General features: G+C 44.9%; 1 protein-coding gene across 1 annotated transcript in view; it reads right to left on the reverse strand.

Annotated features, from left to right (window-relative positions):
- Positions 1-15,228, reverse strand: part of KCTD3 (potassium channel tetramerization domain containing 3) — a 31,703-nt gene that overhangs the window by 11,053 nt on the left and 5,422 nt on the right. The window contains exons 6-9 of the mRNA XM_081114389.1: positions 14,372-14,512; positions 13,857-13,947; positions 6,747-6,937; positions 899-1,014 (exon numbers count right to left, since the gene is read on the reverse strand). Coding sequence (XP_080970515.1) covers positions 899-1,014; positions 6,747-6,937; positions 13,857-13,947; positions 14,372-14,512 — 539 coding nt within the window. The remainder of the gene's footprint in view (positions 1-898; positions 1,015-6,746; positions 6,938-13,856; positions 13,948-14,371; positions 14,513-15,228) is intronic.

Here is a 15,228-nt window from a genome sequence, read left to right on the forward strand (position 1 = left end):
GACTTCCGAAGAGTACGTCTTCCCTCGATAACCTTCCTTTCTGTGAAAAGACAGCTCCCCTACTTTCACTCTGCCCGCTGCGGGCTTCACCTGTTTCCTAGGAAACGGCATGAAGGCAAATACGCTTCATGTTTTGTTTTTTCAAGCACCAGAATAAAAATTCAGTTTCCAAGCAGATCAACATAGTTGCAAATTAATAGCTGCTTATATTTGTGCTAAAAGAAAAGCAAGGGGCATGATTTTTACTACAAAACCAAACCGAAAGTATGGTTTGCTAGAGCAGTGACAATGAGGAAGATCCATGCTCTTCCCTGGCACAGCTAGGAGGTGCGCGTGCAACCTCACAGGTGCCGCTCAATGCGACGCTCTCCGCGTACCAGGCACTCCAGCTCGGGAAGAGGGATGAGAGGCTTGTGCATTGTGGGCAACAAGAAAAACAACGACAATGCAGCACGATCAGAGGGGGGAGGGGGTCATCGCGGCCCAGCGCGGGGGGAGGGCAAAGGCCACGGAAACATGCAGAAAAGTGAAGCTCGGGAGCTGGACAGTCACCGAGGAAGAGGAGGGGAAGGACGTGCTGACAGAGCAGCAAGTGTGAAAGCAGAGCCAGGTCCGTTCCTGTGGAAAGGAAAGCGCAAAAGGAGCTAAAAGGTTCAACTCAAACCACGTCTAGGATTTAAGAAATGGCAAATCACAGTTTAAACACTTTTTGCAGAATGACTTCAAATTCTTAAAAACAGTCAAATTTTATCCAGAAGCAAATTTGCCACTAAATTTATTCACTTATTCTGTAAAATCCAACGGAAACAAAATGGACTCCACAACAAGCAAACAGGTGCACAGTCAGCAGGAGTTTCAGACGCTCTCCTGGCTGCCACCTGCTCCAGGTAGGACTCACCTGCCAGTGCTGAGTGACGGCGTTCCACACGCCCACCTTCCCGGTGTGGCTCGTGGCCACCAACTGGTTACCGATGAAGAAGAGAGCGTCTACGGGGACGCCGAGGCTGAACACTCCTAACCGGTAATGAGAAATAACGAGGCTGATCAGTCATCAATCAAACCCAAACCTTAAAAACATCTTAAAGGCGACTACTTTTAACCGAGGCTCATGTCTACAAAATTAGGTGCTAAACACCTTGGGGACCAGAAAGAAGCAACTCTTCAGCAGCTTACACACTCCTAAGCAGACAGACGCCTGCCCCAAGCCCTCGCACACCAATAGGACGGCCTGTCATCGGAAGCCGTGGTTCCCGCACCTGTTGATCATTCTGATTTGCCAGGTAGATTTAAAAAGATCAAAATAAAATAACCGGTCCCAGGAGCTATGCCAGGCCCCTCAATCAGAAAGCCACTGCGCTGCTAGAAAGTACATGGAGATTTAGCTGCAGCTCGTGGACCAGGTGTCTGGGAACCACTGGCCTGAGGAATACAGACTTGGGACCCTCAATGATCTAGAACCTGGAAATAAGAAAAAAAAAAGGGGGGGTGGGGGTGGGGGGACAAACAAAGGAGTCATTCAACACTCAGACACCCAGGCCTTCACTCTGCTTGTCTAAACCCCTCATTTCCCAGCAAGTAGATGTCAGTGTAATTTATACACAAGGCACTATGTTAGGCCATGGATTGACAACACAAGCCAGGAGCTTATGGTATAAATAGAGGAAAAAATGCCAACAGCCAATTAGAGCCTAAGGTAACAGTAACAGAAGATACACAGGTATAAACTACCCAGAGAGGGCCAAGGGGTAGGAAGGGTTTGAGGATATTTCTTAGGAAAGAAGTCGTGTGAGTGGGTTTTTAAAAAGGAGAACAGGAGTTCATCAACTGGGGGACTGGGCATGGGAAGCCCAGGGAATCTGAGGAAAGGGGGAGGGGGAGCAGTGAGGGAGGCTGGAAGGACCAACATTCCACATTGAGAGCAGGAGCGTGATGTCTGACGCAGGGAAGCCTGGGCTGCCCTGGGCGCGGACAGCTGGGGAGGGGCCCTGGCTCTCGGGAGGCTGCCCGCCGCCTTCCTGGTTCTTGCTCTCTCGTCCCTAAAGCAGCTGCAGCGGAAGGTCTCGGTGTCTAGTTCACCTTCAAAATGTCACAATCCAATTTTGACACAAATAGTATCACCTTAATTATTTGAAAAACACTTTATGAAAATGTCTTTTTATCCAAAAATAATGGGAAAATACCTCACCTATTTAATGTGGTTTTTAAGCTGTGTCACGTATCAGTTTTTTACTTTTTAAAAAAGTACCTATTATGTGACTACATGAACAATTTTCTCAGCATCTAGCTTAGGAAAAACAAGGCATTGAAGAAGTCATTGAGAGAAACAACCAATTAAGTGCAATGGCAGCATGTATTAAAACCGTAAGCCGGGAGAGAGAACTGATTTCTTTTGAACTGTACACCTGTAGTGGGTATTCCTCGTTCTGTGCAAAACTGCACTGCACACAAGACCAGCAGCAATCAGTAACACCGTGAAAAGTCTTAACCGATCTTAAAGCCAGACATCTCTCAGGAATAAAAATGACCGACACTGGATGAAAAGTAAGAAAAAAACACTGCTATTGATAGAAATGTCTCATATGTATATTTTTGTATGTGTAAATACATATTTATGTACATGAATATACTATTTTAGTCCAACCAAGAAAAAAAAACACCAAAAAAACCCAGCAAAATAAAATTAACACACAAAAAAGCTCAGCCCTTTGGCCAGACCTGGCTGAGAAGGAAACTTGCCACTTCAAGCAGAAATCATCATTTCACGTGCAATTTCAAGAATTCTTATGGAGCAGGACTTTCACTTTGATGTCAAACAATTGTTCGGAGCATGCGAAACTACCTGCAGTACCACGGGCTCGGCAAAAGGTAGAAACAAAACCAGGAAAACCAAACTACATGGATTACTCTAGAGCAGTGGTTCTCAACCTTCTGGCCCTTTAAATACAGCTCCTCATGTGGTGACCCAACCATAAAATTATTTTCGTTGCTACTTCCTAACTGTCATGTTGCTACTGTTATGAATCGTCATGTAAATATCTGATCTGCAGGATGGTCTTAGGCGACCCCTGTGAAAGGGTTGTTAGACCGCCAAAGGGGTCGCGACCCACAGGTTGAGAACCGCTGCTCTAGCGAGAGCCGAGGGCCTGGGAAATCGAGGGGGACGCTCTGAATGACCAAGACATTTAAAGGGCCACTGCTGCTGAGGCCCCGCAACCTGACCGCCCTCTGCAGGGGGGCAGGACCAGCAATGACAAGGCCTGTCCTGCGGGCCCGCTGGGCAACACAGAGCTGGCAGCCCCGCCAGCAGCCCCGCCCTGCTCCCTGCAGTCACAGTGAGGGAGGGCCGCCCGTCGCGGACACACCGGCCTGGCCACTGCCCGGGTGCTGCCGTCAGGCCCGGAAAACGTGGGATAACGAACCGTCTCGTACGGAGTGTGAACAATTACTATGTGGGCCTCACAGCACAGCTCCTCCCCCAGGAGCCGGTGCAAGCACAGCCCGGCCAGCAAGCTCCTTCGCTGACTGTACACCACAGGGGCAGTTTGAGAAAGAAAAAACACACCCCACACCCGACTCCCCTTCTGGGTCATTATTCCCTTTTTCACTCATTATCTTAGGAGAGTACGGGGTCCTGGCTACGTGACGTGTGGTAAGGTCTTACGTTTGCTAGAATCTCTGGTGGTAGGGTTGGGGGTAACCAACTCTAAGTTGCCCAAGATTCACTCAGTTTATTTTAACCATTTCCACTACCCTCTACTAGCAGCTTCAGTTCTGTCTTACAATCGCTGTAGCCTCAGCACTGTCCACTACATTATCGTGTGGAAATCCAGGTTTCCCTCCCGCCTCCAGAGAAACACACAAAACAACGATACGTTGCTGTGTTTTGCAGTATTCCTTTTAAACATGTTCTAAAGACCTTTCAAAATTATTAACAGTTTACTTAAAACTGTCTATAATCTAAAATAAAATGTTAAGATGTGTTTTCCTTCCATTTAGAGATGGGTCCCTGGCTTCAACGTGGACCACCAGCAGCCACCCCTCCGCCTGCACCTGCACCTGCACCGTCTAAGCTAGATGCCCACAAACACGCCCATCTGTTCTGACCCGCGGAATGGGGGGACTTTAAAGAAACTGGGCAAACTGTGGGAAAAGTTTAAAAATAAAATGACCTTTCCTTCAACTTTATAGATGTTAGTAGCTTTCCTTATTGTCTCTTATGCAATAAAATGTTTTGCCAGGTCTGGGTCCATTGAGAACAAATGTTCAGAGTTTAAAGGAAAAGAAATATTTTTTAAAAAATACCCCGAATAGTTGCAGCGATCCTGAGAAAGAATAAAGTAGGTGGGATCTCAATACCAGATATCAAGCTGTATTACAAAGCCACTGTTCTCAAAACAGCTTGGTACTGCCCAAGAACAGACATATAGATCAATGGAATAGAACAGAGACCCCAGAAATCGACCCAAACCACTATGCCCAATTAATATTCGACAAAGGAGGCATGAACATAAAAATGGAGTCAAGACAGTCTCTTCAATAAATGGTGTTGGGAAAATTGGACAGATACATGCAAAAAAATGAAACTAGACCACCAACTTACACCATACACAAAAATAAACTCAAAATGGATAAAGTACTTAAACATAAAAATACTAGAGCAGTGATGGCGAACCTATGACACGGGTGTGAGAGGTGACAAGCAAACTTTTTTTTGGTTGATTTTTCTTTGTTAAATGGCATTTAAATATATAAAATAAATAGCAAAAATATAAGTCTTTGTTTTACTATGGTTGCAAATATCAAAAAATTTCTATATGTGACACGGCACCAGAGTTAAGTTAGGGTTTTTCAAAATGCTGACACGCCGAGCTCAAAAGGTTCGCCATCACTGTGCTAGAGGAATCCCCAGGCAGCAAAATCTCAGACATATGCTGAAGCAATTTCTTCACCGATACCGCTCCTAGGGCAATGGAAACTAAAGAGAAAATAAACAAATGGGACTATATCAAAATAAAAAGCTTCTGCACAGCAAAAGAAACCATCAACAAAACAACAAGAAAGCCCACTGCATGGGAGAACATATTTGCCAATGTTATCAACGATAAGGGTTTAATCTCCAACATTTACAGGGAACTCATACAACTTAACAAAAGGAAGATAAACAATCAAAAAATGGGCAACAGACCTAAACAGGTACTTTTCGAAAGAAGACAGAAGGAAGGCCAAGAGACATATGAAAACATGCTCAAAGTCACTAATCACCCGAGAGATGCAAAACAAAAGGACAATGCAAAACAAAACAAAAGTACCATCTCACACCTGTCAGAATGGCTATCATCAACAAATCAATAAACGACAAGTGCTGGTGAGGATGCGGAGAAAAAGGAACCCTCGTGCATTGCTGGTGGGAATGCAGACTGGTGCAGCCACTGTGGAGAACAGTATGGAGTTTCTTCAAAAAATTAAAAATGGAACTTCCATTGGACCCAGTGATCCCACTTCTAGGAATATATCCCAAGAAACTAGAAACACCAATCAGAAGGATATATGCACCCCTATGTTCATAGAGGCGCAATTCACCATTGCTAAGATCTGGAAACAGCCCAAGTGTCCATCAGTAGATGAATGGATTAGAAAACTGTGGTACATCTACACAATGGAATACTATGCTGCTGTGAAAAGAAAGGAACTCTTACCATTTGCAACAGCATGGATGGAACTGGAGAGCATTATGCTAAGCGAAATAAGCCAGTTGAAGAAAGGTAACTATCACATGATCTCACTCATTTATGGAATATAATGAACAACATAAACCGATGAACAAAAACAGATCCAGAGACAGAGAAGCATCGAAAAGCATCGATCAGATGCTCAAACCTCAGAGGGAAGATAGGGGAGGGTGAGGGTCAGGGGGTGAGATCAACCGAAGACCTTGTATGCATGCATATAAGCCTAACCAATGGACACAGACAACAGGGGGGTGAGGGCATTGAGTGGGGGGGTGGGGGGCAATGGGGGGATAAGGACACATATGTAATACCTTAATCAATAAGGAAATTAAGTATATACACATATTTTAAATAAACGTGAAAAACTCTTTAAAAGTCAGAAATGTCTGCAGGACTTTTATCCTGGAAGTGAAACAGAATGCCACATGTGCTGGGAAAGGAACAACTGGACAGGCGGCTCAGCCGACGAAGAGGCCACCAGGAGCCCAGCATGGCCACAGAGAGACGCAGTGAGCCTCTGAGTCAGAGACTCCACGGGGACCACATGGCGCCTGCAGACCTGCACTCTTTCCTGCGAACAGCTGAGCTCAGGGCTGGGGCTGGCCGGGAGCTCTGCTTCTATTCTTCGGTACCAGCACCGACCGGTCAGTGCAGAGCTTTTATGTGAATGTCTGGCCACAAGCTCGTGGTGTGGACATGCTTTGTGCTAGAGCACCAGCTGACATTTGCACGGCGGGTGCAGAGCACGCTGGGTAAACAGCAGGCGCTTGGCACGCGGCAGAGCAGCGGCACTGCCTTGTACTGGTCCTTAAATTCTTCTGCGCTAGGTTTCGGGTGCAGGAAAGTGGTGCAAAGACTCTCTTCCTACTAAAACGTCACTTTTCCCCCTCCTTAAAGATCCTTTCTCCCCCACTGAGCGGCCCCGTTACCACCAATTAGCTTTGCTATTTACGGGCACCGCTAAGCGTCAGCATGTCACAGACACCAGCAAACGCAGCAGAAACAAAGCTTTCCCACCGACTTCCGTCCCGCTGCCTCCGTCCTGGACGCTCCACAGGATGATGCTGCTCTCCGAGGCCACGGCGACCATTTTGTCCTTGTCCCCATGGGGACCTCCGACCACCTTCGCGTTCAGAGCTACTCGTTCGACTGTCCAGTCCAAGTACGGGCTTGTGAACACCTGCTGCCACCCCGAGGACTCTTTGATTCTGTCAAGTGAGAACGGGCACAGGTGACTCGCGGCAACTCGGCAGACAGCGCAGCGCACGCCCCACAAAGTCTGCTGTTCACAGCTCACCCCCTGCCTTTATGTTAAACACAAAACGTTGTTGGTGTTTACCGTCTAAAATCCAGGAAAGTAGTCCTGAAATGTCTTCTACTTACATACATACAAAATCGAAACCACTTACAAAGAGATTAGAGTTCTATATTTCTGCCAAGAATAATTTAGGAAAGACCTCAAAAAAAAAAAAAAAAAAAGGGGGGCATTAGCAACTTAAGCTAAACCTTCCATTTTTCTCCACAAAAAATTGCTACTATCATTAATACTGGGTAGGTATGGCCAACAAAAATCGGAATTTTAGGATCATTATTACCCCTTTCAGTTATTATTAGTAACTGCGACCACACACTCTCAATCTATTGCTTCTCGTACCTGAGAGGACAGTCTCCCCAGGCACCTGAGAGAAGGAGCGATGGATATAACATCCCTCCAACACCTCGGCACCAGCAAACGCAGGAAACCCGAGGCTTGGAAACCCTTCTGAGGACTGGACTTGAAAGGTTTCATTCTAAGTGGAAAAGAGGCCTATTAATTCCCCGTACATACAGGCTTCCCAGGATTCAGATTTGTAGTTGACCACATAAATTTAATGCCTTCTTTAATATTTAATTTCTGATATCACACCTGTAAATTTTTAATAATTTCCCCCCATCATAAGTCTTTCAGACACATACTCCGTGTGGTTGTACAGCAAGCCTTCCCACATCTGGACCCTGCGCAGTTGTGCAATCGTGGCAATGGGCGACCTGACTTTAACTACAGAATACCTACCTATCTTCAAAGTTACACTAAATAGATGAAACTAAACTATAAAGCTTCTCTCTGCCTCAGCTAAAAGGATAAACAAAACAAAGAAAAAAATAATGTTCCTTTATGTACAACCTAACACATTCGTCCAAAGGTCAAACTCAGGTACTTAGATATGACAGTCTGAAAGACCCAAATGAAATCACTCCAGTTCCATTTTTGTTTTAAAATGTATGCTAGCCAAGCCAGTGTGGTACAGTGGTTGAGCCAGGACCCACAAACCAAGAGGTCACCTGCTTGATTCCTGGTCAGGACACATGCCCGGGTTGGGGGCTCGATCCCCAGTAGGGGGTGTGCAGGAGGCAGCTGATCAATGATGCACTCTCATCATTGATGTTCTGTCTCTCTACCCCTCTCCCTTCTTCTTTCTAAAATCAATAAAAACTTTTTTTTAAATGTATGCTAAAATAACACAACTATAACTCAGACAAAAAAAATGATCCTTCTTATTAATTTCAGGAATTAAGATTGCCTTAATTAACTTCAAAGCAAGAGAGAAATATATCAAATTTTCCCAAGCATTGAATGATCTGTAATTACCCTATTCAGCCACCAGATGGGATTCATGTTTTAAGATAAACAAATGGAAGCAATTATCTAACAAACTCTGAAAACTGACACACATTGAGAAATCAAATGTTGATGTTCTTAGGGACTAACTGTTCAGTGAGGAGAGGCAGAAGTGATGCAACGAGATGAGTGATGGGATGTTGTGATCATTAGGAACAGAAATAATAACACTACAGTGTCCCCCAAAAATGTATACACACTTTAAATACCATTATTAATTCCAATAGGTTAAATCTGAAAAGAAAGAAACATCAATTGAGCTGTCAGCTGTTAAAGTGTGTATACATTTTTGGGGGACACCCTGTATATGCAATCTAGTCTTCGGGGTTCATATCTCCAAGTTCTTTTTTCTCTATAGAAATTTGGGTATTACAAAATAAGGAGAAGGCAAAAAAAAAAAAGAGTAGAAATATCAAGATAGTGTATTTGAAAACAATTATAACAACCATAGAACTTAATCCAATGTGTAAATTTACTTTAGTTTGTAAGTTAAAAATTTAAGTACAAGGAAGACATATTTGCTCTATCACTTTCCGCAGAGGTAATGCAGAATTTAAAATATAAAATACTACAGAGTGAGTGCTGCTATCCTGGCGCCTGCCTGCCTCCTGCTCCGGTGAGCCAATGAGCCGATACCTGGCAGCCAGGATTCTATACAAAGAGTGTGGCTACCTTCCACGGAAGGTCTCACAGAAACACATGAGGGAACCAGGCCCACGAGTTTTGGAGCTTATTATAACACACTGACCTACAGTGTATGGGAAGAGACAACATGTAAGATCATAAGAGTCTAAAATTAGATTGTGTGTGTGTGTGTGTGTGTGTGTGTGTGTGTGTAGCAAAATAAAAGCGTTCATGTTTAAGTGTGAAAGGATGATTTCTGTAACAATCAAAACATAAGTACCTACCCACTGGGAAGAAAATAGATTCCTAAATCTCACACCACATACAAGAAGTAAATCCCACAAAGACGAAAGCTCGCAAGTGCGATGTGAAGCTCCAAGGTGGCAAGTTAGACAACTCCTCTGCATTAGTGCAAGGAACTGCTCCAAACCCAGCGAGAAAGAAGCAGGAGTGAAGCCTAGCAACGTAGGAAACCAGCGAGCCAGTGGAGACTACCCAGGGTGCACTGTGTGCTTCCATTTCTTTAAAGGTTTGAATTTATCTATACTAATAGAAGCCTAGGTCAGTGGTCGGCAAACTCATTAGTCAACAGAACCAAATATCAATAGTACAACGATTGAAATTTCTTTTGAGAGCCAAATTTTTTAAAATTAAACTATATACTGCAGCAATCCTGAGAAAGAACAAAGTAGGTGGGATCTCAATACCAGATATCAAGCTGTATTACAAAGCCTCTGTTCTCAAAACGGCCTGGTACTGGCACAAGAACAGACATATAGATCAATGGAATAGAATAGAGAACCCAGAAATCGACGCGAACCAATATGCTCAATAAATATTTGACAAAGGAGGCAAGAACATACAATGGAGTCAACATAGTCTCTTCAATAAATGGTGTTGGGAAAATTGGACAGATACATGCAAGAAAATGAAACTAGACCACCAACTTACACCATACACAAAAATAAACTCAAAATGGATAAAGGACTTAAATGAACGACGAGAAACCATAAAAATTCTAGAAGAATCCAAAGGCAACAAAATCTCAGACATATGCCGAAGCAATTTCTTCACTGATACAGCTCCCAGGGCACTTGAAACTAAAGAGAAAATAAACAAATGGGACTACATCAAAATAAAAAGCTTCTGCACAGCAAAAGAAACCATCAACAAAACAACGAGAAAACCCACTGTGTGGGAAAACATATTCTTGGCCAATGTCATATCTGATAAGGGCCTAATCTCCAAAATTTATAGGGAACTCATACAACTTAACAAAAGGAAGGTAAACAATCCAATCAAAAAATGGGCAAAGGATCTAAATAGACACCTTTCAAAAGAGGACATTCAGAAAGCCAAGAGACATATGAAAACATGCTCAAAGTCACTAATCATCCGAGAGATGCAAATCAAAACAACAATGAGGTACCATCTCACACCTGTCAGACTGGCTATCATCAACAAATCAACAAACAACAAGTGCTGGAGAGGATGCGGAGAAAAAGGGACCCTTCTGCACTGCTGGTGGGAATGCAGACTGGTGCAGCCACTATGGAAGACAGTATGGAGTTTCCTTAAAAAACTGAAAATGGAACTCCCATTTGACCCTATGATCCCACTTCTAGGAATATATCCCAAGAAGCCAGAAACACCAATCAGAAAGGATATATGCACCCCTATGTTCATAGCAGCACAATTCACCATAGCTAAGACTTGGAAGTAGCCTAAGTGCCCATCAGCAGATGAATGGATTAGAAAACTGTGGTACATCTACACGATGGAATACTGTGCTGCTCTAAAAAGGAAGGAACTCTTACCATTTGCAACGTCATGGATGGAACTGGAGAGCATTATGCTAAGTGAAATAAGCCAGTCAATGAAGGAAAAATACCACATGATCTCACTCATTCATGGATAATAAAGACCATTATAAACTCATGAACAAAAATAGATACAGAGGCAGAGCTGCCTCAAACACACTGGAGAGCATTGTGCTAAGTGAAATAAGCCAGCCAGAGAAAGATAAATACCACATGATCTCACTCATTTGTGGAATATAGAGAACACCATAGACTGATGAAAAGGGACAGATCCAAAGACTGAGAAACAGCGATCCGGCTATCAATCCCCAGAAGGAAAGTAGGGGAGGGCAGGGGTAAGGGGAAGAGATCAACCGAAGGACTTGTATACACGTATATAAGCCAAACCAATGGACATGGACAACAAGGGGGATGGGAGCATGAGTGTATGTGTGTGTGGGGTGGGGGGGTTGAGGGTTAATGGGGGGGATGAGGACACATTTGTAATACATTAATAAAAAAAAAACAGTAAAAATAAATAAAATAAAATAAAATAAAATAAACTATATAGGTAGGTACATTGTTATTAACTTAATTAGGGTACTCCTAAGGCTTAGGAAGAACCACACTCAAAGGGACAAAGAGCCTCATGTGGCTCACGAGCCACAGTTTGCCGACCACGGGCCTAGGTGGTCCTCACGCCCTGGCACGCAACGTCGCCACAAGATGGCCTCGTGTGGAGGAGACAGGTTCCGGTGGAGGCGGGTTTTGGCATGGGAGGGCAGTTGTGGTGATCAGGCCAGCAGGGGAGCAGTTAGGCGTCAATCAGGCTGGCAGGCAGGCAGAAGCGGTTAAGGGCAATCAGGCTGGCAGGGGAGTGGTTAGGGGGCGATCAGGCTGGCAGGCAGAAGCAGTTAGGGGCAATCAGGCAGGCAGGCTCCCAGACTGGAGAGGATGCAGGCCAGCCTGAGGGACGCCTCACCCGTGCACGAATTTCATGCACTGGGCCTCTAGTTGGTATATAAAGCAGTGGAAAAACAACTTGCAGGAAAAATTACCCTCTTAAAATAATTTGAGTTTCTTCTTTTGGAAAACTTATTGCCCCTGTGCTGAGTAAGTTAGGAACTCCACGGGGCCCTCGGTTCTTTCCCTGTCACTCTCTGCCTGGGCTCTGACATCACGGACACTCGTGAAGGCACAGAAAGGTTACGGTCAAAATTAAGAGCAGGAAATGCCGCTGCACACTCCTCCCACCTGTCACTCAGGGACTGACTGTGCCACGGCGCGTGTCCGTCTGGCAGGCAGGCGTCTGTAGCGCTGTTGTGCAACGCAGATGGCACTCGGCACGCCCGCCTCACAGCTCTCCTGGAATCCCTCAACACAGAGACACACGTGCCACTCCACAAATGAAATGGTCTGCGCACGTCAGATCCGTGCGCCAACACGTTCCAATAACACTCCCCAAATTCATTTTGTTCTTTTAATCATTCTTGCTTCCCATGAGAGTCATCCCCAAAGGAAATCATCTACAAAATCACTTCCCTATTATTCAATTTCAATGAAAAATATACACAATGCTCTCAAAATGGAGTTTCCACTGAACCTCTATTGCAATGAAATAAAAGGCGGAGGTTACTGATATAAAAGGCTTTTTTTTTTTTAACCACATATGGCAAACCTACCATAAACTCAGGTTTTAAAAAAATACATCAAGGATTCTTTAAAATATATCTGTAATCTGCAGAAGACATTCTAAATATTTTTTAATCTATTGTGCCTATTTCCTCTTAAACATAATAGTGACAAAATACATTTTCTTTGATTTTTCAGCAATCAGATTAAACGGTATCATAGTCTAAGCCAGTGGTTGCCAACTTTTCGGACCTCACAGACCACTGACTGGCGACCGCTGGCCTAAACTACTATTTTGTACTACTACTACAAAATGGTTCTACTACTATAGGGACTGCAGTTTGCCGACCACTGGTATAGAAGCACAAAATGGTTCTATGTGGTTCTATCCCAGTGGTCGGCAAACTGCAGCCCCTTGAGTGTGGCTCTTCCACAAAATACCACGTGCAGGCGCGCACGTACAGTTCGATGGAAACTTCGTGGCCACACTCAAGGGGCCAAAGAGCCGCACGTGGCTCGGGAGCCGCAGTTTGCCGACCGCTGTTCTATACCATTCTCTGTCATCATCATTTCTCATTGCAATTGTGATTTTGAAGTAGGAACCCATCCTTTCTCCAATTAAAAATAAAATCCACTGGTCTACATTCTTCCTCACTCCTTTTACTTCCTGAGAAAGAATTAGTAAAAGCCAAACTCCCTCTGGAAAGTCTCATGCACCGCACACATTAAAAGACATCACTTCTGCCCACGACTGCCCTGTGTCACCACCTCACTCCCAAGGCGTGTTTGTCATGACCCGTGTGGAGCCTTACCCCTCGCTACTCAACGCACAAGAGACGGAAACATGCGGACAGAAAAGCACGCGGCTCGGGTCATCATCCCTCGGGTCGGGTCCCACAATAGTTAAGTGGCTCAGAAGCTAGGTATCTAATAAGCAAGGAGTACAGTGGGGCCTTGACTTACGAGTTTAATTCGTTCCGTGACGGAGCTCATAACTCAAATTACTCGTATGTCAAATCACTGTGACGTTCGCTGCGCCAACTAGCGGTGGGGTATCTGAAGCTGGCTCGTAATCCGAATTTTTTTGAGCTTGCAACTCAAAGCAAAAAATTGGCCGAGAGATGGCTTGTATCTCAAAAAAACACTCGTTAGTCGGGACACTCGTAAGTCAAGGCCCCACTGTAACTTCATACTGTCTGGGAATGATCTTAGACATATAAGGCCACCAGCAGTACTGACCAACTTAGCTATGAAAATAAAAGCAAACTAAATCTAACAGAGATACAGAAGTGAGAACAGGGAAAATCTGATAGCTGGAAGAAACAGCTCTTCAATCTACGCATATAAAATCACAATCATTGAAACTACCCCCCAAATTAAAAGCAACGTCAGCCATGAGGACCTGCACAGTACCTGTAGCAGACAGCGAAGTGGGCGTAGGCAGCCACGATCCAGTTGTGGTGGCCAGCCACGATCAGCACCTTGCGTGGGTCCACAGGAAATCCTGCCAATTTAAAGAAGGAAATATTTTATGTACAGCACAGGCCTCCCCCGCCCCCAGTCCTCTGCCTGTCCTGACAGTTCTGCGGGAGCACAGCCGTGCACACGTGTTTACGCACCGTCTGTGGCTGCTCCACGCCACCACAGCAGAGCTGTGGCTCCAACAGAGCCCGGTAGCCCACGAAGCCCGAGATATTTACTATCTGGCCCTTCACATAAAACTCTGTCAAACTCTGCACTTCAGACTTAGAGCAAAACAGGACTTACATACTTTTTATACAAAAATTACATGCTAAATTACAGTTTAAGATATAAATGATAAATCTGAATTAAAAAGCAAGGTGAGGCAAAAAGTACATCTCTGTAAATCCTCAGTATCAGCTAGAACTGAGCACATGCATGGTCTCTATTTGCGTCATCACGCTTACCTAGCCTGGCAGGCTCCTCGCCAGCGGCAGAGAGGACGGGTTGGGCACCACCGCCCCGAGCCTCACCTTCCACAGAGTTCAGTCCGTTCCTAGAATCGGCCGAGGACCTAGTTGTGTTGTTTATTTTACGACTAGGAATACCTACGAAAGGAAGTAAGATAATTTATTTCTAAGCTCACCTGAAACAATTTAAAATTTTGCATTATACCAGACATAAAAACATGCAGTTTATTATAGTCAACATATATCTTCCAATACAGCAATGTACTGCAACCTAATTACCATTAAAAAAATGAAAAAAAATAAAATAAAACTTTCAACAGATGGAATACAGAAATGAGATTAAGCTTTATCATATTACACTTCACTTCCACCAGCTCTAGGGCAGTGAAATCCATCACTAGTTCAGTCCACGCCAGTGTCTCCACCGCAGTGACTAGGCCTTAGGTCCCATGCACTACTTCAAGCTGCTCTGGAGCTGAACTGCCCCAGACGTTCGCCGTCTCCTTTCGGCAGGGGAGCCACTGGACGAACCCTGCTCAGAGGCCACGGGAAGGCAGAACTCTTCTGCCTGAAGTGGGTGGAGGTGACGTGCAGCACACCTGCCCGTCTTGCACCGGACACACCTGTGCAGACCTGGGCTCTCACAGGAGACCAACTGCCAGTGATCTGGCATCGGGTGGGCAGGAGGGCCCCGGCCCAGGCCGCCGGTGGCTGTTTATGGAAGTGAAGTTGTACAGAACGGTCACGTTCCTTCCTCTCTGCAGTGTGCACGGCAGAGCTGAGTGGTGGCCACAGAGATCTTCTAGCTCACAAGCCTGCTGGTCGGTACCAACACACTCTGGCATGTACCTGCC

This window comes from Myotis nattereri, assembly GCF_964212035.1.
Source record: "Myotis nattereri genome assembly, chromosome: 20".
In the NCBI taxonomy this organism is placed as follows: Eukaryota; Metazoa; Chordata; class Mammalia; order Chiroptera; family Vespertilionidae; genus Myotis; species Myotis nattereri.